The sequence below is a fragment of the Dipodomys merriami genome, unplaced genomic scaffold (genome assembly GCF_024711535.1).
Source record: "Dipodomys merriami isolate MVZ:Mamm:240054 unplaced genomic scaffold, mDipMer1.0.p SCAF_8, whole genome shotgun sequence".
Classification (NCBI taxonomy): domain Eukaryota; kingdom Metazoa; phylum Chordata; class Mammalia; order Rodentia; family Heteromyidae; genus Dipodomys; species Dipodomys merriami.
Window position 1 is genome coordinate 12,577,115 of NW_027206401.1, and position 27,857 is coordinate 12,604,971.

Consider the following 27,857-nt stretch of genomic DNA (forward strand, 5'->3'; position numbering starts at 1 on the left):
ACCTGAAGCTGCACTGCAGACTCTGAGATGATATCGTAAACACAGTGGCCTCCTCAATCACATTTTACAAATAAGGTCTTTCTTTGTGGTAAGACACAAATCAACAAGTGAAATATCTTTCAGTCAGCAGACTTGGTTTGATGCCATGTGTCCTCCCTTGTGAGGCTTGAACAACCTTCTCTCCCCTTCCATCCTCCCTCTCTTTTTGCCCTGCGTGGGATGGAAGTCAGGGCCTTGCACAAGCCAGGCAAGTGCTCTACCACTGAGCCTCACCCCAGCACTTTCCTCGTGAACAGTCATGCAAGAGCAGACGGCCTGTCCGCCTGTGTGGTCCACACTGACAGACAACCTCACACTAAGCATTATTTGTTGGCTATTTTGTGGTCACATGAAGCTCATTAGCCTACTGCTGCTCCTGAATATCTTGGCCATGGTCCCATTCTCCACTAGCACAGCTAAGTGGAAAAAAAGGAAAATATCTTCAGAAAGCCTATACCGTGAAACTTCAGAAAAAACCCACCTGAAACAGAAAGTTCTTGAAACTCTATTAGCATAAATTTTAGAAATATGGGTCCCCCCCACTTCACTCCCAATATAAATCATACATTTAAACCCCATCTTTGCATTAAGCTTCCATTAGTAAGATCTCTGGATTTACAGAGTTCAAAGTAGGCCCCAGCAGCTGCTTTCAACCAATTTGCCATCAGGTGCACCCGAGTTCTCTGGGCATTAAATATTCTGCCGGTGACATCTATAAAAAGCGTCCCAATTGAGCAGTTTCAATTTGTTTGGCTAGGGGAAGGTGATCAGCAGAAAAGGAAAACCTTTCAGACTTATGGGAGGGTTTGATGTTTGCTGACACTGAGGCTACGCTACAATCCTGGGGAGGTTTTGTATCCAATATGAACCCAATCTATCTAAATACTACTGCTCAGAGGATCTATTCTCCTCCCACATTACAGAGAACACTCGTGAGTGGCAGGGCTCATGGATCAAATTTTAAGGTCTCTAAAGTACCAACCAAGGATACTTGCCAGTGCTAAAAAGGGGTCACGCTGAATAAATGCAAGCAGAGGGCTGGTAGCCAGAAGTGAGCACTCTCGTTCTGTTTTTTGTTTGATGTCCACAATGAATCTCACCCTCTTTCTGCCATCATTCACTATATGAGCCATGTTTTGTATTCACCACCTAACACACACACACAGACACATCCCTGAAACTAAGATTACAAATAATGATGCTGACAAATCTAACCCTAATTCTTACCTGATAAAATGCATTCTGGTATTTTCTACTCAATTTTATCTCACACACAAAATAGTACTATCTGTGACCCACTAATGAGTTGCAATCCAGTTGCAATCTGAACTTATGCATTACAAGATGGGATTCCAAAAGGCAGCTAAAAGCTGCTAAACTTGGACAGGGTGCTGGTGGCGCATACCTAACTACTCAGGAGGCTGAGATCTGAGGATCAAGGTTCAAAGTCCGCTCAGGAAGACAAATCTTGTCTCCAGTGAGCCAGCAAGAAGCTAGAAGTGGAGCTGTGGCTGAAATGGTCAAATGCTAACCTTGAGCTTTTAAAAAAGCTAAGGGACGCTGCCTAGACCCCGAGTTCAAGCCCCAGTGCTGATACCAAGAAAACAAACACACACACAAAAAGTACCCCTATATTGGGGCTGGGAAGGTGGCTCAGTGGTAGAGTGCTTGCCTTGCATGCATGAGGCCCTGGGTTCGATTCCTCAGCACCACATAAGCAAAAAGAAAAAAGCCAGAAGTGGTGCTGTGGCTCAAGTGGTAGAGCGCTAACCTTGAGCTGAAGAGCAGAGGGACAGCGCCCAAGCCCAGAGTTCAGGCCCCACGACTGGACCCCCCCCCCAAAAAAAAAGTACCCCTATAAAACTTGGGCATTTTTTGCTATGATCTTCAAGTGTCCCTAGAGATCGAAATCATGATGGCAGCATGAATACTTTATTACTATTTTGAATCTTGCAATAATGAGAATTTTGGGGTTCATCACAGGAAACCACCAACCTTCCCACAGGGACATTTAGCCTGCCTGAGCCCATTGTACTTATCATTCTGCTTCTGTTTGAGACAAGCACATTTCCTGAAATTTCATACCGACCGTGTTCTGACTGTTTAGGGCAGGGAAGCCATAAACCAGACATGTGGCTTTTCTGTCACCCTCTCTATTTGCCTGTAGACTGGCAGTGCAGCTGGGGCATTTAAGAGCTGCTGGTGTGACTCTGATGAATGGCCTACCTGGTAAAGTGCTTTCCTTGTGGGCCTGATACATCCCAACACTGAAGTGTTAGTTGTAACTGCATAAAGAAAGGGCCATAGGAGACACACAAGTTAGGTTTTACAGCTGTAGGTAGTTTAGATGGAATTTATTAAGTTCACCCAGCAGCCAGGAATACATAGAAGAGACCAACTGGAAATGAGAATGGAGAAGAGGCCAGCAAGATGGAAAGATGAACCCTGGGTACACCATGGTAACTAATTGCTGATACATGGAGAATCAGGCCCCGCCAAAGCAGGTTCTGAACACCGGTGCTCACAGTACCATTGTCCAGGTTCTCGCTGCCTTCGTAGCATCCGGAGTCTCGCGGGGAGCATCCACTCAGGCCCTGGCTATCCACAAGCAGCTTCTCTTGGGACCCGGACTGGTCACTGTTACCTGCAGAAGGTGAGCACACAGCACAGGATCACAAGGGGGAGGGAGACACAAGCCAAGGCCACGAAGTCATCAGATCTGAGTTTTGATCTTCCATGACTGCACGGTTAGGCCTTGGGTTTTGAGAAGAGAACATATTATTTTAGAGTGAATACGATCAAAATGGGTTAGTGACATCAGAGGCTTTTTAAAAAAATATACTGTCGATGTTATGGAAGTAAATTGGGAGGAGGGAGCACAAAGCCGAGTGCTCTGACTCCTTCCTAGTTATTCAGAGGTACACTGGAGGCTGAGCGGAGAGGAGACATGCGGAGCGGGGTGTGGGCTGGGAAGGGGCCCCGTGCGGTCCTCATGCAGTACCGGCATCACTGAGACAGAGCGGGTGAGGCAATGCCACTTTCATAAGCTGGAGTAAGTCACGTGCTTCACAGAGACGGACTTCTAGTTACTGAAGTTGCCTCAGCTCCAAATTTGGGAGCTGACGTAAAAATGCCAAATGAATATAACATTTTAATTTTTTTTTTTTTTTGGTTTGGTACTGGGTCCTGGGTCTTGAACTCAGGGCCTATGCTCTGCCCCTGAGCTTTTCTGCTCAATGCTAGCACTCCACTACTTGAGCCACAGCTCCGCTTCTGGCTGCTTTGGTGGTTGACTGGAGATAAGAGTCTCATGGACTTTCCTGCCTGGGTTGGCTTTGAACCACAATCCTCACATCTCAGCTTCCTACGTAGCTGGGATTTCAGGTCTGAGCCACAGGCACCCCTGGCTTGAAGTCTCGTGTTTTATCATCGGTCTTAGTCCTTGGTGGCATAGGTAGGCGGCTCTTTTATCACCTAACCAAGAGGAAGGTGGGCCACAGCACACAGATCCCTGTGCTGACCAGGGGACAGCCAGCAGCAAGTCTCCTTCTGTTTGTGTTGTTTGGAATGAACTGGAGTGTTTCCTCTCTTGTGGGACTTGTCCCTCTGTCTCAGGCCAGCACTTCCAGTTCCTCTGCACGAGGCTGGGCCAGGGAAAGCTCAGGGGACCCTCCAACTTGCAAAGTGAGTAGCCGATGCTCGTAAGCTGGATGACTTTAAGTGGGACACACCCTTCTAAGGAACCTCATGTAAGTAGAAGCATCCTTCCTTGTCAGCTGGGGACAGCTGGACTTCCCCAAACTGGGAGGGGTGGAGACTCAAGAGATGCTCCAGATGTGCCTGTGACAGGAGTCCACCTAGGGGACACCATGGGGGAAATCTTGTGGCCCTTCAGTCCCCAGCCGCCTCCCTCTGCCTGTTCTCTCCTGAGCACGTGGACCCGCCGTGGGATGCCGTGTTACACACCGAACATCTTCGTGTGATTATGCAGTGAAAGTGCTTGGTCATGTAAAATGGAAACCCAGCAAGCATTTCCTACTGAAAATAGCTGGTTGGAATGATGAATGGCTTGTCTTTTTTCTTCACCTCCCACACCAACCACATACACAAAGAAATTTCTTAAGAAAACATATCAGTAACCAGAATATGGTGTTTTTTTTCCTCAGATCACCAAAATAAACCCTCAGGGAGGCTGAGCGCTGCCTTTCCAGCCTCGCCTCCACCACCCCTTTTTCCTTTCCCGCCTTCACTTCCCACAGGAAAGCCTTCTGTGACAGATTCTGGCAAGAGGTCATAGTAGTCTAAGATGTTACATTCGAACCCTGACTTTAGAGTGTTAATTATTGAATGAGGAAGGGAAACTTAACTGATTAGAAATTCATGAGCCCCTCCTTTCCCTCCCCCCACTGAAATCGGGAACATTCTACAGTGATGTCCTCATTGGGTCGAAGAGCCTGTGGATTTGGAGTAGCCTTTGTCCTAGTCCAGCATATTATTTAGGACAATGATGCTTATAAATGAGGGCTTTGAGCTCTGTGCTACAACCCAAGAAAGGGAAGCAGTGTCGTTTGCCACAGTTCAGACAGAGCGGCTAAGCAGACTTCAGAGTGCTGATCGGCAGGAATAGGAGAAAACCTGTTCCCCACCACGGTATGGAAATATAGTCTGGCTCCCAACGACATCAAACATAGCAGGACGCTTCATTCCCTCCTCTGAAAACCACAGTTCTTCTGCTGAAGCCATGATCATGTGGGAAGGAGCTAGAAGTCATTGTCTCCACCAGGGGGAAAGAGGTAGATGTCTTGCTGTATGTACTGCAAAATCCATCCCATAACCTTCTCCTACACTTCACTTGAAATTCAAGTTGATGCCAAAACAAGAAAGCAGATGAGCAAGAACCATGCAGGTCCTTGTAGTCAAAGAAGACCAAAGGATTGAAACTTCACATGAGTAGGACCCGGAGGGATTGATGTGGGCTTTATAAAGCTCTTTCTCATCTCTCCCCAAACACAGCCATGTCTGCATGAATGTGCGTGTACAGAGAAAGGGACATGCTAAGACACTGAGGAGTTGTGCCAGCACCAAAAATAGCTTAATGGATGTGCCTTCTGCTGGAGAGTAGGTGCCTCAGAAAGAAAGAGGAGAAAACTGATTGTTACGTAACCTCATTTCTTATGAAAATAAAGATGGAAGCAATATGGTACAATGTTGACTTCAGCTGAATTCAGGAAATGTATGTGCATGTATTTGTTTTCTTTTCTTCTGTACTTCATACTGCATGTTTGAAGGGATTCCTCATTAAACTTCTTAGAAAGATTATTATTTACATTGAGCTGCAAAATAATGAAGGTGATAAACTTCCTGGTATACATATTTAGCCACAATTAAAAATTTTTTTAAAAAGTGGGGCAAGACCTGAAAGACTGTAAGAAAGAGCAATCTGCAATTAAGCCTTTTCCAAATGGAACTGAGCCTGGAGGCTCCACCCCCTAGCAGTGGAAGACAATGACTTCTAAGCAGGGCTTGCAATCAACATTTTGCCTTTGGAAGAAATCTGAACACTTCAAGATTTCTACAGGTCTTCAAAGACCTCATTAGATCGCTCTATCTGTCTAGTATATAGAGATTTAGTTCAACAGAAACCTATTGTGTTTCTCTAAGTTATTTTAACTACTTAGAATCTATCTTGTGTGTGTGTGTGTATGTGCCAGAACTTGGGCTTGAACTCAGGGCCCAGGCTCAGTCCTTTGGCTTTTTTCACTCAAGGCTGGTACTCTACCACTTAAGTCACAGCTCCACTTCTGACTTTTTGGTGGCTAATTGGAGGTAAGAGTCTTACAGACATTCCTACCTCAGCCTCTTGAGTAGCTAGGATTATAGGCATGAGCCTCAGTGCCTGGCCGGGAATATTTCTTAAATACAGTGAATTTGACTGCATCAGATGTGAACTCTTCTAACCCAAGGACAAGTCTGGAGTCAGTCTCTAGGCACGAATCAGTAGACATGAGGCTTGGAGCCTTAGGTTTAGGACCGGTAAGAGAAAAAGCTATGTTATGTATCTGAGAAATTCTGAACAATGAAAATGTATAGATTCAAAATGGGATCTACGAAGAAACAGCGTTCTAAGCCTTCCTAGTTAGTGTTTTAATGGATAAAGATTCCCTCCTCCTACAAAATGTCCCTGGCACAAAGACTATCCTACTATCTCTGTGTGATCCAAAGAAAATGGCTCTGGGCTACTGTGGCATGAAATGGATTAAATCCAAGTCCCAGGTTTATATTTAGGGTTCAGTTTTGTTCCTCCTATATTTAAACGACAAAGGAAATGTATGGATATGTGGATATAAACCAGATGGTTAGGGAAGAGCAGATGAGTTACATCATATAGTAGATGTGGTACAGGATAGATAATTTAATGCTAATTCCTATGAATACAGCTGATCAGTTCTATTAGCCACTGTCTAGGGTCTTTACACACATCTGTACATTCTTAGAACACTACAGAGCTCTGCTTAGAAAGTGATATTAGATATGAGATACAAACTCTCCAAATCTATTCCTGAAGGATGCCTGTTCATTTGAGGTTTAGACCTCTTTGATGTTGTGTACTTCCCTGTTACTAGCTAATTTAGATAATACACTCTTTAAACAGAAGTAAAATTAATGGCCTATGTGTTTCCAAGTCTCTTGGATCTCAGAAGGCCAGCACCCATGTTCCTCAGCTCACAAGAGGGTTCTAGAACCCCATAAGGATATTTTAAGGCAAATATGTACTCAACACACCCAACCTATTGAACATCCAAGCTTAGTAACACAGGGTACTGGAGAGTACCAGTCATCATCCAGGGCTGATGGAGAGCAGGGACAGCCCAGCAATCACATAAGAGGATCAGACAGCATACTGTCTTTTCCAGGCCATGAGAAGATCAGGATGGAAATTGGAAGTAAAATTTCGTTTCTTTCACATCATTGGAAAGTCAAAGCCCTGTAAGTTTGAGACTATCAGTAACGTATAATTTTGTTTCCACCATTAACCATGGTTTGGCGTGTGTTTCTGCAATAGAAAGGCTATTAGAACTGATATTCCTGAAGCAGAACACTTGAAAGAAAATGAATTTCACTTCAATGGCTGCAAAGGGCTACTCCCTTCATGATGAATAATTTCAGGGATAATTCTGATGTCAGATTGAAGACTAAAGAACAAGACAAGACTGGGTTAATGGAGCAACAGCTAGGATGCAGTGAAGTAGACTCCATAAAAGCCGGAAGCTCACTGAATTCTGCTCACAGGCTGTAAAAATAAGCTGTCATTTAGGCTGACAATTCTCTGCTCGGAATCTTCACTTCAGAGAGATTGCCTTCTTGAAAGGAAACTGATGAATTTTACTTCTTCAGTTACCACCCTCATTAATAAGAATACAACTCCTCATGTGTTTTGGTACATATTTAATCCTCAATGGACCAAGGAAGTCCCAGATGGACGATCATTTTTGCGTTCAGGGATCCTAATGACTAAATATAGGACACATTGCAATAGTACCGCTGTGTTTTTCTTAAAAAAAAAAATTGCAATGGAATTCTCTCAGACTTCAGTGCTGCCTTCCATTTGTCTCCATGTGAACAGGAATGTCGCGCTAGGAAGCTGTTTAGTTTAATTTGGAACTGACCTTGGCTTTAGAGAGAACCAGAGAGAATGAGTAACACTAGGGACCTAATCACATGATGGATAATAGCTTAGGGGAGAGGCCTGCGAGTGACCACAGAATGTGGCTGATCTACCAACAACCGTTTCTGTGTGTGTGAGGACTTACTGTCATATTCCTGCAGTAGCTCCACCGCCGTCAAGAGAACGGCTCTGTGTTCTGGGTCCCTGATATTTAATTCATCCAAGTCTTCCTCCTCCAGGAGTTTGAAGGTATCCAGGTCCTCATACCCATTGAACAGGAAAGTAGGCATGTGTTCCTGTGGGAAACAGAAGGAAGACTGGAATGAGCTGGCAGCCCAGCCAACAAGCCTCAGATTCCTCAGCTCCTTACCCATAGCCATCTTCTGGCTAACCCAAAGACGAGTACCATTTGTAACCTATTCTGGCCTCCCCATGCTCCAGCTTAGCAGACAGGCAGGGCACTTTATTCATCACCAGTTAAGATAGATAGATAATTTTAGACGATGATGGATCCTACTTGCTGGCACTGAAACTGAATTAATAAATTAATTCCTTTCTTTCCATGTAGCCTAGAGCAAAGAAGATGAAATCCAACTTTGAAAGCCCCATAAAATTTTCAAGAGCAAGAAGATTTTGCAAAGAAAAAAAAAGGCATAGAATTCTTGCTATAAGATTCTGGGAATTGGGCTAGGAAGGTGGTTCAATGATAAGAGTGCTTGCCTTGCATGCAAGAGGCCCTGGGTTTGACTCCTCAGCACCACATAAGCAGAAAAAAAAGCCAGAAGTGGCACTGCGGCTCAAGCTAGCCTTCAGCTGAAGAGCTGAGGGACAGCGCCCAGGCCCAGAGTTCAGGCTCCATGACCGACCAAAAAAAAATAAATAAATAATGATAAGATTCTGGGAATCAAAATGAGAGAGAGGAAAGTAGGAGGGATGAAGCCTTGTCACCCCATGGAACTGGAGGAGAAGCAGGGCACCTGGGTGTTTGTTCATGGGCCTACAAGGGGCACATTTGGATCTAGGGCTTATTTATACCTTATTACCATGCACAGCAGAGGTCAGGAGCAATGTTAAAACACTGGTGATCACCCAGGTTGGGTGACAACAGATCAACCCCTACCCTAACACTGCTCTCTTGGGTTCAGTTTAGAAGGGGAAGGAAGAGACAAGGAGGACACACATGCGCAGAGAGTAAAATGTGACTGACTTTCAGGTTAATCCGATCCAGGAGATCCTCCACAGACTTGGGCTGGGGTGGTTTTCCTTTCCTCCTCCTCCTGGTGGGGCGCTTGGGTTTCTCCTCTTCCTCATTGAGCACATCCACATAGATGAACTTGAATGTGCCCACTTTGTTGTTCAACAAGCCCATCCAGGTGCCCATGGGCGGCTTGCTGATTATGTCAATGATGTCTCCTTTCTGTGGCCCAAAGAACAAAAGATCTTTCCAGTAGGGGCATTTCTAAGCATAAGTAGTACAATCAATCAGTCAGACATAGGTGGGAAAATGATGTGAGGCAAAATCACAAGTCACCTTTCCGAGTGACTGCTGCAGAATATGATGGAAAATTTGGCAGAGACCAGAGGAACATTTCTGACTGTGCTGAATGCCACTTGGGCCATGACCCACTCTCCCTCTTAGACTGCACAGCCATGTGTGTGTGTGAAATCTCTGGTCTCGGGCAGGCTGCCTAGAGCTCCAGCTCTCAAAACATCTCCATTCTTCCATGGCCTGGGGAGGGGGAAGGGGAAAAGGTGGGGGAAAGAATCCTACTTCTGGGAGAATTAATTTCCCATGTATCACAAGGCAGTGGCAAGCCCTGCCCAGTGACTACTTCATGCATTTCTGGGATCCCATCCAACCTTACATCCCACCTAGATACCTCTGTTTCCATACCTTCCGCTTTCCCTGGAGAAAGCATAGAGCCTGGGGTATGTGGGACCATGTCAGGGCCAGCATTCAACAAGAGGGAATGAAGGGAGGAAAAAAGCAACCTTGGGCTCAGGTGCCCAAGGTCAAGCCTCTGGACCAGCATAAAAACCAGCAAACAAACAGAGACAAAAGGGCCTGGGTTGGTTGCCCTGAGGCCACTGAGACCCTCACCTTGAGCTTGAGTGAGTCCGTGTCGTAGGGGCTGGGGGTGAAGTCTGTATGCACCCGGGCTCGCCCACAGAAAGGGCCTCTGTAGGGCAGCTCCTCATCGTCGCCGTCCTCTGACTTGACACTCTCTCTGTTGCTGGTGGAGGAATCAGTGGTACTCACTGTCTGACCACCTGGGTAAGAGAAATAGAAAGAAAGGTAAACAGACTGCACACGCAGCCAGCCTGGAAAGCACTGACAGTCCTGCAGACTAGGACATGAAGGCCCGGAGAAGGGGAGCTGTCAGCCAGCCACAAGCCAGTGTCAGATCAGAGCTGGGGCCAGGCATGAGCTCTCTGTCATCCCCCATAGAGTTCCTAAAGAACAAGGGCTCATGGGCTGAGAAGGTGGCTCAGTGGTAAGAGTGCTTGCCTCGCGTACGTGAGGCCCTGGGTTTGATTCCTCAGCGCCACATAAGCAGAAAAGGCTGGAAGTGGCACTGTGGCTCAAGTGGTAGGGTGCTAGCCTTGAGCTGAAGAGCTGAGGGACAGCACCTGGGCCCAGAGTTCAAGCCCATGACCGACAAAAAAATAAAAAAGAGAACAAAGGCTCGGCACGTTCTTCTTGTGATCAGGGCATCCATGGCATGGCAAGAGTCCAGGCAAAAGGCAAGGCAGGACTCTGCTCGTCAAAATCTTTGCTTTTTTTGTGTGTGTTTGTTCATTTTGGTGCTAGTACTAGGGGCACCTGGATGGGCCTGTTGAACAACAAAGTGGGCACATTCAAGTTCATCCATGTGGATGTGCTCAATGAGGAAGAGGAGAAACCCAAGCACCCCACCAGGAGGAGGAGGAAAGGAAAACCACCCCAGCCCAAGTCTGTGGATGATCTCCTGGATCGGATTAACCTGAAAGTCAGTCACATTTTACTCTCTGCGCATGTGTGTCCTCCTTGTCTCTTCCTTCCCCTTCTAAACTGAACCCAAGAGAGCAGTGTTAGGGTAGGGGTTGATCTGTTGTCACCCAGCCTGGGTGATCACCAGTGTTTTAACATTGCTCCTGACCTCTGCTGTGCATGGTAATAAGGTATAAATAAGCCCTAGATCCAAATGTGCCCATTGTAGGCACATAAACAAACACCCAGGTGCCCTGCTTCTCCCCCAGTTCTATGGGGCGACAAGGCTTCATCTCTCCTTCTTCTTCTCTCTCATTTTGATTCCCAGAATCTTATTTTTTTGGTCGTTCGTGGGGCCTGAACTCTGGGCCTGGGCGCTGTCTCTCAGCTCTTCAGCTGAAGGCCAGCTAAAGACTATTTGCTACTGCAACATTTGTAATTATCTCCCCCTTCCCCAACCCCCTTTATCTTGCTGGCCATATTCTTGCACTTTCTCCCATTGCTTTACCCTCCTGTAGTCTCTAGATCCTTCCTCTGAGATATATTTTCTGTCTTCTGCAATCAAAGTGAATCTCCCTTCTTGTGAGGCACTGCTGTAAATCTACCAAACAAACATGACAAATCTGGCTCTGTAATTGCATCCTGAGAACAAAGAATTCACCTTACTCATCTTTAACTTGCTTGGGCTTGTTCCTCAAGAAATATCAGACTTGAACTCCAAAGGAAATCATCTCCAATTGCAAAGTATACTTACTCATGGAGCTCTGCCCACTCAGGGAGCTCCGAAGGCTTTCTACCGATCCTCCGGCTTTGAGCTTGGGTTTGTCCACATGTTCTGAGTCTGGCTTTGCTGAGGCAGGGGATCCAGGCATCCCATCCAGGCCAGAGTCCTGAAATAGTTCCAATAGAACTAAGTTGCATAAGTGGATGGAGACATGTTGTAACTGTTAGCAATTTGGTCCTCAGTGGCAGGAACCAAATCGGCCTTTATATCCATACCTGTTGCTATGCCTATTGTCTATACCTTTTTAATTTTTTTTTTTTGGGCCCATCCTGGGGCTTGAACTCAGGGCCTAAGAACTGTCCCTGAACTTCTTTTGCTCAAGGCTAGTGCTCTACCACTTGAGCTACCACACCACTTCTGGCTTTTTCTGTTTATGTGGTACTGAAGGCTTCATACATGCTAGGCAAGCACTCTGCCACTAAGCCACATTCCAAGCCAAGTCTCCTTTTTAACCATATCCTTCCTAAACTAGAAATTTGTGGCCCATGGCCACACTTAAAATGTATTTTCAGGCTTGACATCAGTGACTCACACCTGTAATCCTAGCTATTCAGGCTGAGATCTGATGATCATGGGCTCATGGTTTGAAGCCAACCTGGGTAGCGAAGTCTATGAGAAACTTATCTTCAGTTAAATACCAAAAAGGTAGATGCGCAGCTGTGGCTCCAGAGATAGAGTACTAGCCTGAGTGGGGGAGGGGGAATTCAGAGACAACACCCAGGCTCTGAGTTCAAGCCTCAGGACTGGTGCATGCATACACACACACATACACACATACACACATACACACACACACACACACACACACACAATTAATTTTCAGAGCCAAGTGCTGTTGGCTCACACCTATAATCCTAGTGGCTCAGGAGGCTGAGATCTGAGGCTCAAGTTTGAAACCAGCCCAAGGCTGGAAAGTCCATAGCTTCTTATTTTCAATTAACTAGCAAAAAAAAAAAAAAAATCTAAAAGTGGAGCTATGCTCCAGTTGTAGAGCGCCTGCCTTGAATGAAAAATGAAAAAGCTATATTATAGTCCCAGGCCCTGAGTTCAAGGCCCAATATATAGGCTCATACACAAACACATATACAAATTACTTTTCATTATATATAAATAGATATATAGACATATATATGTACATATATATGTGTATATATCTCTCATATCTTGAAAATGTTTCAGGGAAAAAAAAAATCTCTCTGCCACAGGACAGAATAATTAGCCAAATCTTTTAAGGACTGTAAGCAAACTCAACAGCTCAGTAATTAGCTAGACTCCAAAGGCAGATCAACTATAATCTACTATTAATGACTATTAATATAATATTTGAAAATACTATCAGAGAATATTTCATTTACTTTGAAAAACATTTATATTTTTTTTATAAAGTATGCTCCTTGTAAAACAATTGGCCAGATTTTCATGCTTCTCCATACATAAGGTACTGAAATTGGCTAAATAGTCTATAACCCTGCAAAGTCATTCCACTCCTATAGTGAGAACCACTGGCATAAAATCAAGATACTTTGTTCAAATGCAAGTGCACGTGTGGGGCTGGCCAATTTGGTGCTTAAACAGGAAGAGGCCTGGTGTTTAGCCTGCCATCACTAGGGGGCAGCAGCTGAGCAATGAAATGCCTACGTTCCCAGCTGTTTCCATAAGGAAGCTGAAGAGACATTCCCCACATATTTCAAGCAGAACCAACTCATCCATCATGCTTTAACAGGCTGCAACACGAGTACCATGAAGGTGCCAGGAGAGAGGGTTTTGAAATCCAGTGGTCAAGATTAACCTCAAAGCCTTCCCTTGTGTTTTTATTCCTTCTACTCATGCAACTAAGCCAGAAATTAGTCATGTTCATAGAGATATTTTTTTTTAATAGACTTGGGACGTGGGGGTCAGATCAATACTGCTACTGTGATAGGGAATTGTTAGCGATAGCTGTATCCATGGAGACCTAATGACTGCAGAAGTCCAGGAGCCAGGAAGCATTTGCTGAATTTCCTCCTCAGACTTGCTCTGTGCTTTTCACTACCTCTGAAATGGTTGGATCTGGTGATAGACATTTTGTACCAATGGTATTTTAGGAGAGAAAAATCTCCCTTTGGTATTCCAATGGACATAGAGACTACAATCTTTAGTGCCTACTTCACCAAGGAGGACTCATTTCTTCAGGTGGCCCCCTTGGCCTCTGGTCTTGGATGTCTAGCACCAGGAATAGGTGCATGTATAACCTTAAGTAGAAGCAAATGTTTGTATAAGCAAAGCAAGGGTGAGGAGTCTGAGGACTAAGCAGCCGTGGTCGCCCTGCTGGCAGACACCCGGGGGTTTCAGCTAGGACAGTGCGCACCATACCTGCTCAGAGACAGAGCTGCTGCTGTATTTTTTGGACATTCTCTTCCTCATGGTCTCTTTCACCGATTTCACTTTTTTCCCAAGAGAAATACGGGAGGCAGTGGGTGACTTGATTACTTCTTTGTACACAAAATCTCCTTCTTTCCCCTGGGAAGCAAAATATTGTAAATACACCTTTAGTTACAGAAAATGAGGCCAAGAAACAGATTTCATTATCCAAACCATTAATGTCCCAACTCTCAGGAAAATATTAGCATTCCCCAGATGTTCACATTTTTCTCATGCTAACTCAATGCAATTACCTTTTCTTTTTCTTTTTTCTTTTTTTGTGTGGCAGTACTGGATTTTGAACTGAAGACCTTTTGCTCTATCACATGAACTATGCCTTTTATTGCTTTATTTTTTTATATAGGTCTCAAGATATTTTGCCCAGGATTGGCCTTGGATTGTGATCTTCCTACCTAGCTCAGATGCTTGTATCTAACAGGCATGCAGTTGGCTTATTGGTTGTTGTGAGATCTGGCTAACATTTTGCCCAGTCTAGCCTTGAACTTCCAGACTTCTGATCTTCACCCTGCTAAAGTAGCTGAGATTATAGACATATACCACCATGCCCACTCATTCCTATTTATCTTTTTGATTGCAAGTTAAAACCTACTAAGAAGATTTTGTTTGTAGTGAGACATGAGTCACTTTTAATTTTATTTAATCTTGGTACAATCCTCACCATGTGAAGCACACAAGTAGACTGCATTTTATCAGCAAAGAGCAAACTGCATGAATCCCAGTAGTGGTGAGATACCACTTCTGAATCACCCTCAGAAAAGCACTAAGCACTCATGGTAGAGTCTTAGGCATAGAAGAATAAGAATCTGCCTTGTTTTTATCAGAGCTCTACTTGACATGGTCAATTCCTAAGAGCATATCAGTTTCCTTTCCCGAAAGAACTACATTGCTGTGGCCATCTCTCTATTTTTTTTCTTTAAATTAAAAACCAAACTTTCCCCTGAGGAAGAGGGAAAAAAATATTCTTTTTTTTTAAAGACTGACTGCATAAAATTATTGGTTTATGAATCAATAAAATTTGATATCCAAATAAAACAGTTTAAATCTTCCAGGAAATTCTGCAACACTTCATATCTCAGATGGGTATTTTAGCTGACACATGATCATAAAGACTATAAAGCATGAAATGCTCATTTTACAGTTGCATGGCAAAATATATAAAGGACATACCATAAAAAACCACCTATAAGTTGGGCACTGGTGGCTCATGCCTGTAATACTAGCTACTCAGGAGGCTGAGATCTGAGGCTGACAGTTTTAAGTCAGCTCAGGGAAGAAAAGTCTGTGGGACTCTTATTTCCAAGTAACCATAAAGAAGCTAGAAGCAGAGGAGGGGCTCAAGTGGTAGAGCGCTAGCCTTAAACAAAAAAGCCAAGCGAGAGTTCAAAGACCTGAACTCAAGCCCTAGTACAGACATACATGTGTACATGTGTGCATATATGGGGGATATAACATATAAACTGAGAAACTGAACTTCAAGGAACAAACTAACACCTTGAAGGAGGTCTGAGAGAGGTGACAACCTTAGCCCATGGGGTCTGGTTGGCTGTCACACTAGTTAGGCTGGGCTTACTCCTTGACATATCCCATCAGAAAGACCTACACTTAAGCCTTGGGGATGGGAAGGCATGCATACTGGGCCCCAAATAAGCCTGGTCATTAGACATGTGGTTTCCAAACCACAGGGCTCCACTGGGCCCCACGACATATGCAGTAGTTACATGTACTTGTTGTGAGGTGAAGAAAGGTTCGTGGACACCAATGACTTTTACTGAAACCAAACTCATCTGGGTGAAGAACCCTGGAGGTAAAGGCATGAAGGAACTGTGCTGCTTCAGGAGAGGGAGGCCGGAGGGGTCATCAGAGGCCTTTTCATATGAAACAATGGAACATCTTTAAGTGGGTGCAGCGGAGGCTGGGCATGGCAGCTCTGTAACCCCAGATACTCAGAACGTGAGGTTAGGAAATGGAGGTCAGGCCAAGCAAAACTTAACAAGTTAGGATTGGTGATACACAACCATCTTCCCCACGACTTGGAAGGCCATAAGTAGGTCATGGTTTGAAATGAGCCTTGGGCAAAAACAAGAGACCCTATCTGAAAGAAAACGAAACCTCGTGAAAAACTAAGAGTTAAAAAAAAAAGGGGGGGGGGTTAAATTGTAGAGTGTCAATCTAGCAAGTATGAAGATCCCAAGTTCAAATTCTAGTTCTAAAAAACAATAATAATAATAAGCAATACAACTCTTTTCCAAAAGTGACTTGAGCGACACACATCTATTGTGATCTGTCATGGTTCAAATCCCAACCAACTGCTTCCCTCCAGCAACTACTCACCATCGGATTGGAGCTATTCATGCCTACATGCAGGGAACGATTTGTCAAGTCAAATCCCCCAAAACTGCAGGTTCTCTGTGGAAAGGAGAGGACAGGACAGGAAGTTACACTCAAGTTCTGCCTACCAGACACACCCCCAACACCCTTCCCTTCCACCGAACATCGCTCAATCACCAAAATGTGAACAGGATGAAAAAAGGCAACGAGAAATGATGAGAAAGAATACATAAGTCATGTCATCAGGCAACTCCATTGATCCTGTGCTTTAAGGAACTAGCCTATCACCTACGACAGGTGTCTCAAATCCAGAGACAGCTGTTCTTGAATAGACACACAACCCAAAATCCCTCCCCCCATTCAGGGCTGTAAGACTCTCTGTCTCCTAGCACAGACTACAGCAGTCACAGACAGCAGTCACAATCAATGGGCATTGCTCAGTGGTTTTTCTGGTGGTTGTTCGTTTTTGTGCTTGTGCTAGAGCTTGAACTCAGGGCCTGGGCACTGTCCCTTAACATTTTTATACAAGGCTGGTCCTCTACCACTTGAGCTGACTTTTTGGAAGTCTACTGGAGATCAGTCTCATAGACTTTCCTTCCCAGGCTGGCTTCAAACCTTGATTCTCAAATCTCGGCCTTCTGAGTAGCTGAGATTATCTGCGTGAGCCACTGGCATCCAGCCTCACTCAGTGGTCTTGAGAACTCAGTCCTGAGTCCTGTGCTCAGCCACTGACAGCAGGCTTTTCTAAGAGACTTTTGTTTGGTTTAGTTTTAAAATGGCTGGGACAGGAGGAAAGTTCTGTTTATAGCAGTCCAATCAGGTCAAGATTACTCACTAACTACTTCTCCATCAGAGCCAAAAATGCTGATAACTTTCCCATGTCACTGTCCAATTAAATTAATTATAACTCTTTTTCTCAGAGGATGAAGACACCACATTTGCCGGGGGGGGGGGGGGGGGGGGGGAGAGAAGAAGCTGCCTTTGATCACACTCATTTTAACAGAAATAAAAGAAGATATTATTCAAATGAAAGCTCTGTTGTCCTCTTGATTGTTTTCAAACCTGATGGAACTGCTTCTATTTCTTTCATTTTTTTGGTATTTCTAGAACTGAGATCAAGTTTCTTTTGCTTATCCAGCAAAAGCCACTTACTGACCACTGCTGCCTACAACCACCCTCCACCCCCCTCCCCCGCCTCTCAGGCACACTTTTTTCTTCCTTTCTTGTAAATAATGTTCTATTTAACGCAATTACTAATACAAGCTGAGCAGCAGATTTTGGCACCAACATTTTGGATCACCTAGTTCCCAGACAACTCCAGTTCATAGTTATTAAATCAAAGAAAGGAGCAGAAAAATGTATACTATACAATGTATACTATAAACATTGCTTATTTGAAATAAATCTACTTCAGACATATATTAATTTGCTGCAATGAGAAAGCAGAAGCAACCTGCAGGGAGATTAACTAGGCTCCTGAAAGAGGACACAGACAGACCCAAGCTCTGGTTGTGTCACTTCCTAATTCAAATGCTAAACCTCTTTGAACCTCATAGTCTGTAGTGAAATGGCATTGACATATTATAGTTGAAGACCCCTAGTGCAGTGCCTGGCATAAAGAAACACTCACTGGGTACTGGTTTCTTATGTGACTTATGATTATGCTGAGAACCTGGTAGCTCATGCTGCTGATCTTTATGTGTAGGTTTAGTCAAAGTTATAAATATGCAAGCGAAGGGGTGGAGTTCCATTCCAGGCTTTGCAACTTGGGAGGTCAACTGCAGAAACCAGAGCATCCTTAGAAGAGGACACAACAGGAAAGGTTGGGTACACCTCCGCTTAGAAGGCTTCAAAGCTGTCCCTTACTAGCAGGCTGCTCCTGTTTTAAGTAATGTACGGCTTGCCAGTGGATACAACCCCAACGTGATATTCAATATCAACATCTAATTTCTTTTCATCTAACTTCAACTTAACTAGATGTAGGTCTAATCCATACAAAAAGAAAAATGTCTGTAAAAAATTTAACATTAGCTTTCCCTTTCTAACATACAATGCCAAATACGTTTTGGGAGTTTTGCAACGCCAGTGACTTTGTTCTAGTTCCTTTCGGGTGACTCAGGGCTTTGCAGACATGGTATGGCACCCAGATGTCTTGTTACTTTATGTTTTTTACATGTCCTGTGTTAAACAGCCTCTCCTGCAACACAGCACATTATTTCTGAAACATATGAAATAACTGACAAAGAATTTATGTGGAAACTGTGACTGCTATAAATTAGAAGCTTGTTTAAGTTTTCATATGCCTGTTGTGTGCATTTATGCCTAAAATAAAGAGCATAAAGAAAGGGCTGTCTTCCAGTGATGGGTTAAGATTATCTGGAAATGATTCCTCTTTATCAATGGAGACTCAACAAAAAATTGAACAATCAACAGTTCTTGAATGAATCCTCAGTTTCTTCTAATAAGATCAAATATTTCTCCAAGTAGCATTCCTTCTGAGGGAAAAAATTATAAATAAAAATATTAAAAGAAAAATAAAAGTCTTTGATGTAGGTGATCTACGCAAATGAAGTATAAGTGAATTTTTTTTTTTTTTTTAGTTCACACATCTTTTGCACAAGTAACTCTAAACACATTTCAGATAGATTGTAGAGATGAGTCGAGCTGGTCGATGAGATGATCATGCAGTTGTAAACATGTTTTGGGGAAGCGTTGAATTTAAAAATGGACAAAATTTCAAATGTCATGCATGTCTGTTCTTCCAAACAAAAATTGAATGATCACATAAAAGGCAAGACACATGACCATTTCCAGTGAATACAAAGCGTTATCATTTCTCTGGAGTTTCGTCAAGCAAAATATGGCATTTTTCAAAGACAAAAAGATCAAGGTTAAGATGAAAGGAATTGTGCATACTGGGGGAGGGAGTAAAAGAAAGGAAATATAGAACAAGAAGAATGGATAAGAATTCTCAAAGACACAGAGTTATATGGTTTAAGTCTTGGCAGAAACAACGCTGTAGAGCTGGGTATGTGGCCCAGTGGTAGGGCATCTGCTTATCACACGTGGGCCCCAGGTTCAATCAAAAAATTCTATCATTAAAACTGTATTTTCTCATATATTCTCTGGAAAAATCAAAAAATTCAATTTTGTTTTCCTCATTATACAACTGTACTTACAAGACCTGCTATATGCCAATTTCTAATCTTAGCAGGAATTAATAACTGTCCAGGACAGACTCTCTTACATATTAAAAATACTCAGTTCAGACTGATTGTTGCTTTAGACATTAAATAATGTCATTTTTAGCAACTGGGACTTAGTACTTAGGGACAATCTGGCCCAGATGTTCATTTAGCATTGGCCCACAATGTTAATTCATAAAAACTTCAGAATTATTACTTCTTGAATAATGGTCCTGATGAGTCCATATTATTTATCTAGTAATAAATAACATGAGAGGCACAGGAGCAATTGAAGGCACTCCAACTGGGTAAATTCTCCATATTCCATGATTTAAACTCAGAGTCACCAATGAACATGAAAGTGGCCATGTTCTGTCCAGGACATGGACAGAAAAGGTACAAAGTGGATGAACTAGGCACAGCACTTCTGTAAGTTTAAAAAAAAAAAAAAAAAGCATTGACACTGGCCTTTTACAGAACACATATGGATCAGAGCAGGCTGAAGGGGTGACAAAGAGATTTCTCTTATTTCAAAACCAAACCAAACCCAGCAAGAACACTGCCACAATGTAGAAAGAGCCAGGAGAAAAGTTTTTGTGACAGACGAATAGCATTCAAAGTGCTACAAGAACCACAGGAATGTGAGAAGATAGAAAATAAGATCCACAAAGAAAGTCCATTCGTGGGAGAGTATTTAGAAATCCCCAGAGGTAGGAAGGATGCACGGATCCTTTCAGTGCAGAGAAGATCATTCTAAGGATGGCATTGACCAATCAGTTTTCTCTTTCACAAAAGCAGGACTGGATTGAATGAATTTAAATTACAGTAATAGTCTGGGGAAGAACATCCTATTCATGAGCGTGAAGGAGGCCTGGGAAAAGCCACTATGGAAGCGGATTCTTCTAAAGGTTCTTTCAGACCTTTCAAAGGGGCTCCCGGCCAGCAGCCCCGGGTGGACGAAACAAGGTGCCAGGAGGGCCCTGCCAGGTCCTCTGTGCCATTTTACAGGGGCTGTTGTGCAAGCTAAGCGTTAGGTGGGCATTCCAAGGGGAAAATGATCTGTATTCTAAAGCTGGCCATTTGCATGCCCTGAACAGAAATCTCACTAGTTCTCTCTGATCCTCCACTAAAATGGAAGAACACTTTATTATGTGAAAGTGAGGACATTGTTCCTTGCTATGCATGGAACCAAATGCTTACAAAAATAAGAGCACTAAAATCACTGAAGTAAAACCAAAGAGCTCTAATTCACCTCTTCTCTGTTAAGACTTTGGAACTTTCTGCTTGCCTCTACCAGATTTGAAGTTTCCAATCACTTACTGGTTACTGGTGATGGTAGACTCTGTGAGCTCACTCCTATTGTTTTAATTAACTGAAAGAGCAAAGCAATTCTTTTTAAGGGCAAAATGTCCTAGTGTTTTGAATCAGTTTCTAATTGAGGTCAAGTGATGAGATGTCTGGGCATCAGGACAGCCCCGCCCAGGAGGGGGCCGAGCCCCAGCCTGCACCCTGGAAGGCCCTGGCCCTGGATTGGCCTCAAGGCTCAGTTTGAATTAAAAGTCAAACTTGCTTCAACCGGTCAGGATGGAAAAGGAAGAGAAAGACACTTCGAAAGGAAGTAATGATTAGAGATCAGGGGAGAGTGTCAAGATGGAGGAGGAGAAAGCTGACGCGCAAAGAAATGGGTTAGAAACCAGAGGTGATGGTCAAAGAGGGAGAGGGAGGGGAAAGCCAAAACCACAGGAAGTGGGTTAGAGATGGGAGGTGATGGTCAAGATGAAAAAGGAGAAATCCAACACTAAAGGAAGAAGGTTGGAGACCAGAGGTGGTGGTCAAGATGGAGAAGGAGGAGGAAGCCGACACTAAAGGAAGTGGGTTAGAGGGAAGAGGTGATGGTCAAGAAAAAGCAGAAATCCAACACTAAAAGAAGAAGGTTGGAGCCCAGAGGTGGTGGTCAAGATGGAGAGGGAGGAGGAAGCAAATACTAAAGGGAAGAAGGCTGGAGCCCAGAGGTGGTGGTCAAGATGGAGAGGGAGGAGAGGCTGAGGGGGGAGGGGAGGAGGGATCGGGGGAGGGCGCCATGCTTGACTGCACGCCACAGAAATGACAAGGCGCGGTGGCGGTCCCGCAGACTCACGGACTTCTGGTGGATCCGCAAGAGGACCCTTTTAGTGCAGCGGTCCACGGTGGCCGCCCACTTCCGCTGCGCCTCCTGGTCGTCGTCCAGCAGGCAGCGGCGCAGGTCCTGCTGGTCGGCCTTGCGCAGGGTGCGGTCGGCGGCGGGGCGCACCAGCTGCGTCAGGTTCAGGTGGCTGTAGAGGCTGCGCTCCACCACGTAGGTGATGTTGAACTCGCTGACGGCGGAGGCGGCGGCCGAGGCTGCGCGCCCGCGGCCCCGCCGCCCGCCGGCGCCCCCGGGCGGCTTGGGCTTGGGCCGGGGCAGCGGCAGATCCGCGCCGCCCGCGGCGCCGCCACCGCCGCCATGCGCACCGCCTTTGCGGGCCGGGCGCGGGCAGGGGCAGGGGCGCGAGCAGGAGGAGCTGGCGTCCGTCTTCTTCCAGCGGATCTGCCTGCGGACGCTCTGCACCTCCTCCAGGGACACCAGAAAGCGGTGCCGGCGCCGGTGGTGCTGGTGGTGGTGGTGCTGGTGGTGGTGGTGCTGCTGGTGTTCATAGAGGAGGACGCCATCCGTACTTACCCCGTGGCTCAGCGAGCCCAGCCCCTTCTTCATCTCCCCGTCCGTCAGCGAGCGGGACACCTTCTGGGGCTTCTCTTCCTCCGGGTAGGAGAAGAAGGTCCCCATCTTCTTGGGGGGTTTGATCAGGCCCCGGCTCTCTCCTTTGCTGAAGGTTTTGACCAACTTCCGGCCGGCGCCCCAGCCGCCCTCCAGGCTGCCCGGGGAAGGAGCCGTGGCCGGGGCGCACTCCGAGTCCTCTTCGGCGGGGTTCTCTGGGGCGCCATCGAAGAAAAACGGCTTCTTGTGCACTCCAGAGTAAAGGGCGGATCGCTCGTCCAGGGCCGGGGGGCTCTCAAACACGTGCTCGTCCCCACCTGGAGGGAACACAACACGGATCCCTCTGTGAGAACCGACACGTGTGCAGTCGCTCTTAACTCCCTGTCCTGACCAGCACCGGCCAGGACACAGAGAAACCAACCCCGATGCTGCGGGGTACCAGTACCTAGCTCTTGCCTGTCACATCTTAGCTACTTGTGGGTGGCTGAGATCTGAGGATCCGAGTTTGAAGTCAGCTGGGAAATCTGGAGAGTCTTATCTCCCATTAACCAGCAACAAGCTGGACTGGAGGTGTGGTTCGAATGGAAAAAGACCAAGCGAGAACACAAGGCTCTGAGTTCAAGACCCAGTACTAGATCCAAATACAAGACAAAAACAAAAACCCAACAAACACACATACACACAAACAGTGCTCCCTCTGTCCCTGCCCTCATTACGATTCTCTTCATAAACACAGTACCCGCTAAAACACGGCTATCACAAGAAACATCAAACTATTACAAGTTTGTGGTCTCATACAAGCTTAATGTTATAAAGCTGTGATGTGTTTGTTTCCCCATTAAACATCTCTGTAGACCAAACCTCTTTGCAGGCCTATTATTTAAAAAAAAAAAAAAAAAAAAGCAGCCATTTGCAAAGTCAAAGCCAATCATTATCACCGTAGGCCTCTGCGTGGCAAGGTAATTGTCTCCCCAGTTTTTAAGTACAAACCTCAGAAACCAGGAATCAGCCTTTCCCCTTCGGAAAGGCCCAGCTTTCTGCTGACTCTGGTGGCTTTTTATAGTCAGGGTGTGATGAATGTCATCTGGGTGTCAGGGATCTTTTTTTTTTTTTTTTTTTTTAATTTTTATTGGTACATATGCTATTTAAGTGATTAAATCTCCATGACAATTTGGGTGGGGAAAACGCCATCAAGAGTTATTCCTGCAAATGTGATTGACAAACGGTCTCACGGTTGACAGGCTAAACACAACCAGTTCAGAGATATCCCCCATCCACTTGGGTTCTGGTGGAAGCAGCAAGGGCGTTTAAGGGCCTGGACACGCAAGCAGTTGGAGTGTTCCACTTGAAGCCGGCCCTGGAGCCAGGTAGTGAGCCAAGCCCTCCAGAACCCAGTGGAAAAGCCTGGACCCGCTGGCAGGAAATCGGAGTTCTTTTCTGTGTGTGTTATGTGAACAGATGTAGAGGAGAAGTAGGTCAGGCTGTGGGTGTAGCAATCCCAGCTGGCTGCGTGTCCTTAATTATAAGGAAACTTTGGAGCTTTGCAGCTTTCCACCAGCTGAATCGTGAAGAGGGAAAAAATACAAAGTTCCTTGGAACAGAAGCACACTATTAACTATATCAGGAGAAGGGGGCCGGTGTGGGGGGAAATGTCAGAGAAAAGGAAGGGAGGCTCAACCCAAGAGGAGGGGAGGTGATTGGAATTGTCTTGATGTTTTTAAGTTGGTTACTTTTTCTAACGGGTGGGAATTAGAGGTTAAAAAAAAAAAAGCAACAGAGAAAAACAAACCACTGGTATGAACTTCAACCCAAGATTATTAACTTCATATTCATCCAGGAGATAGCGAGAGGGCAGAGCGGGAAGAAGCAAAGAAAGGCAAAGCTATATCCAGTCCAAAGTTCACTGCAGAACTTCCCAGGGATCTTTTTGGAGAGCTTAGAAACAGGGTGCAAGGATCTCACAAAGCTGAGCACCAGTAGTTCATGCTTGTATTCCTAACTCAGGAGAATGAGAGCTGAAGATTCTGATTCGAAGTAGGCATGGGCAGAAAGTCCATGAGACTCTTATCTCCAATTAGCTACCCAAAAAGCCAGGGTATGGCTCATGTGGTAGAGTGCTAGCCTTGTGTGAAAAAAAAGCCAAAGGGAGAGCAAGAGGTCTCAAGTTCAAGCCCCAGTACTGACACACAAAAAGGCTTGGGGAGGGTGGCCCAGACCTTTAGCAGTATATAATTATCCTGGAGCCTTCTTGCTCCTTACTCAAGACAAACACCTGACTAACAGGCATGGAGACCAAGAGTCTTCATGTAGTTAGACATGAAAATATACATCCTTCTCCAGAGAGGACATATTCTACTTCCAGGAAGGAGGGACTGGGTCAAGACTTAAGGCGCAGCCCAGTGGCAGAGGCCTGTTGCCAGACAGGCACCTTTGTGGTTTTTGTGAAGCCCAGGTGCTCTGGGGATATGCGAGCCCTTGCTTCTCAAAGACATGTCACTGCACAGTGGTCTGGACATCTGGACTGCGTTTGAGGCTGTCATCAGTGATTGCATACCTCTCGGCTCACATCTGGGTCTGGAACCAGCCAGGGCACACATGTCCGTGCCACATGCAGGCCAATTCTCTGCAGCTGGGAAGGCGGAATTGGGAGGAAAAGGTGGAAAATGCCCATGGAAAGATGGCGATGGCACTGGCCATGTCTATGCCAGCCATGCCCACGGTGGGCTTTGCTGCCAGTGCTGGCCAGTGGCCTGAAATGCTAGCCCTGACTGACCTGGACTTCTCAGGGCTTAGAACATTACTTCTCTGTCCTCCTCTGACCAAAATGGACGACGAAGTTCCTGGAGGAAAGACAGCGAGATAAACTCCCTCCCTCCCGTGTGCTAAGCTTTGTTTCACAGGATGGCCTTTGCCTACCTTATGTGGCTGAGATCAGATGCTCAAAAGAAAGGTAATTCTGAGCAGAGATAGCAACTTACTGGTTTATATCAGCTCTGGATTCCAGCTGTAGCTCTGCCTTCACCAGACCTAAGGCCCTGGGCATTTACTAATCTCCCCGAGTCTCTTCTGTAATAATGCCTCCCTATCTTTACCTCAGAGTCCAACAAGGCAACCCTGAGGGTCATATTTAGTGAAGAGACATGTGGAGGTACCGTACAACAACCTGAAAAACCCCTCACAGAAGCTGGTGATTTGTAATGGGGTTAGAAAAGCTGGTGCATTGGGGATGGGGAGTCATTTCTAAGGATAAAGGGCAGAAACAGGCCGAGGAAGGGCAAGGAGCAGGCTCTGTTAAATACTGCACAGGGCCATCAAGTAGGAAGATGGATTTGAAACCTAAAGTTAAGTTAAAGAGGGTGAGACTGGATGCAGAGCACTTAACAGTGCAGGCGTAGGATGCCCTAGACGAAGGAATTACAGCACTAGGACTGAACTCCAGTTGGCAGGCTGGGTGACTCCAAGTAAGTTATTTCGCTTCCTTGTGTCCCGATTTCCTTGTTTGGGAAAGGAAGGATGAGTAAGTGGCTATCTCTGGTGGGTATTTTAGGGATGATATACTTCAAAGGAATATAAATTCTAAAAATGTTTCGAGACATTCCGGCACATAGGATGCTCTCCCTAAATGATGATTATTGACCCAAGCATGCAAGAGGTCAGAGACAGGGTTAAATCTCTGTGAGTCCAAGCATGTGAAAGAGATGATCCTGACAACCAATGCAGTCTCTCCTGTGTACCTGTTCTTTCCCCAGTAAGGGACTTTGCAGAGTTCTATTGCCAGAGCTGGTTGGCATGTGGATGGGGCCGGTGGGGGACAGCCCAGAGCAGATGCCCTGAGCTGCACACACATCTGGTCCCTCTCCTGGTAAGTTGGTCCAGTTAGTCAGTGGAGCCTCACTCCTCAGATAATGGAGTGTGACTTGAACCTCATATTTACTCAGTCCCTCTCCCATCTGTAACATCTAACTCATCCTCAGAAGAAATCAGAGCTGTAACATCTAACTCATCCTCAGAAGAAATCAGAGCTACAAGTCCATATGGCAATTGCTTGTGACCTTTTGCAGTACCTCGTTTGGTACATGGATTTCTTGTATTCAGCTAGGTCTCTCAGGGATAGTTGAGTGATATACTCTATCTTTAAAAGGCTACCCTGGTGCACACACTACCCTGAGACACCTGAGGTCTTTGCTTGTGAAGGGAATGGCTGGGTAAGTTGGTCCTTCACCTGCTTTCTCTCATTTATGGATAAGACACCACGAATCCGTTTGTGATAGCTGGGCTTTGGTTTTAACATATTGAGTGTGAGGTGTGTTCTAGAGGATTGATGTTAGAAATCCCCAACAGCAGCACCTTGGCCCTCTAGGTGGGAGGCAATCACAGTATATTCTGCACCATGGACAAGCTGGCTGGTAGACAGATGTGAACACACCCAAAAGTAGAGGGAAAAGCTGGGAGAGAGCGAGGGAAGGGCTGACATTGTCCAAAAAGAAATGTACTCTTTACCTCACTGTACATAACTGTACCCTTCTATACATCTTTATAATAACAGTTTTTATTAAAAAAAAAAAACTCAAAAGTAAAATCAACACTGCTCTCAAATGAAAACAGAATTGCCATGCCAAATGATACTCAAATGCAACCAGAGGATCAAAAATAATCTCAAGTTTATAAACTTGGCCAGAAGGCTGATCTTTCTTATCAACTCCCTTCTCTCCTTCCCTCCCCTTTTTCTCCTTCCTTCCTTTTTTCCTTTCCTCCCTCCCTTTTTCCTTCCTTCCAACTTCACTCTTTCATGGTTAAACCCCTCCCCACCTTTTACAGGTTATTCCAGAAGACCTCAATCAATAAACAATAACAATGAACAAAACTAGCAAACAAAGTGCTAACAAGGAAATCCTTAGTTTGCAAATAAGGAGAAATTTCAGTTTCCTACCCAGCTTGAGTTCATTTATACAAAATGGCCTACATAACAATCATTGTAAAACCTGTAGGTTTTACAATTTTTAACAAGTAGTTTGCTTTTATTTTGAAGGCATACTCTTTCCAGTACTTTTTTTTTTTTTTCAATTCACTTGTGATCATCTTCCAAATAGGAACATATTAGAGGAAGGTAAGGTTTGAGATACTCTCACTATGTAGAGCAGATGGCAATCTTCATGCTTCAGCCTCCTGGGTACTGGGATTACAGGCATTACAGGGGTGTGCTATCATACCCAGAATCTTATTTATTTCAACTTTTTTTTTTGTTTGTCTGTTCTGCTGGAGCTTGAACTCAGGGTCTGGGTGCTGTCACTGAGTCTCTTTGTACTTTTCTACCATTTGAGCCACAGCAACACTTCTGGCTTTTTTCTGAGTAGTTTATTAGAGATAGAGAGTCTCACAGACTTTCCTGCCCCAGATGGCTTCGAACCACGATCCTCAGATTTCAGCCTCTTGAGTAGCTAGGATTACAGGTGTGAGCCACTGCGCCTGGCCATTTATTTCAACTTTTGAGAGAGAGAGTTTTACAAGATGCTGCAAATGCGTATTACTATTAAAGGAAAGGAATAATGTCAACAATTAAACTTTCACAACTATAATTGAAAAGTTTCTGTTCATTACAGTAAATCCTAGATGATATATCTTTTGATATTACTGCTTAGTCTCATAAGCCAGCAATATAGCTCTTAAAGTTTCCCCTTAGAACTGGGGATCTTAAAGCTGCATTGGAACTGAGACTTGAGCTTGTCTAC

General features: G+C 45.0%; 1 protein-coding gene across 5 annotated transcripts in view; it reads right to left on the reverse strand.

Annotated features, from left to right (window-relative positions):
• LOC138819300 (sterile alpha motif domain-containing protein 5) overlaps window positions 1-27,857 on the reverse strand; it is an 826,789-nt gene that overhangs the window by 9,720 nt on the left and 789,212 nt on the right. For 3 of the 5 annotated variants that reach the window (XM_070010734.1, XM_070010735.1, XM_070010737.1), the window contains 8 exons: window positions 21,532-22,445; window positions 16,213-16,287; window positions 13,813-13,959; window positions 11,431-11,566; window positions 9,807-9,976; window positions 8,913-9,122; window positions 7,851-8,001; window positions 2,570-2,683 (listed from right to left, as the gene is read on the reverse strand). In XM_070010734.1, coding sequence (XP_069866835.1) covers window positions 2,570-2,683; window positions 7,851-8,001; window positions 8,913-9,122; window positions 9,807-9,976; window positions 11,431-11,566; window positions 13,813-13,959; window positions 16,213-16,287; window positions 21,532-22,445 — 1,917 coding nt within the window. The remainder of the gene's footprint in view (window positions 1-2,569; window positions 2,684-7,850; window positions 8,002-8,912; window positions 9,123-9,806; window positions 9,977-11,430; window positions 11,567-13,812; window positions 13,960-16,212; window positions 16,288-21,531; window positions 22,446-27,857) is intronic. The other 2 variants (XM_070010736.1, XM_070010738.1) reach the window with 1 other exon arrangement.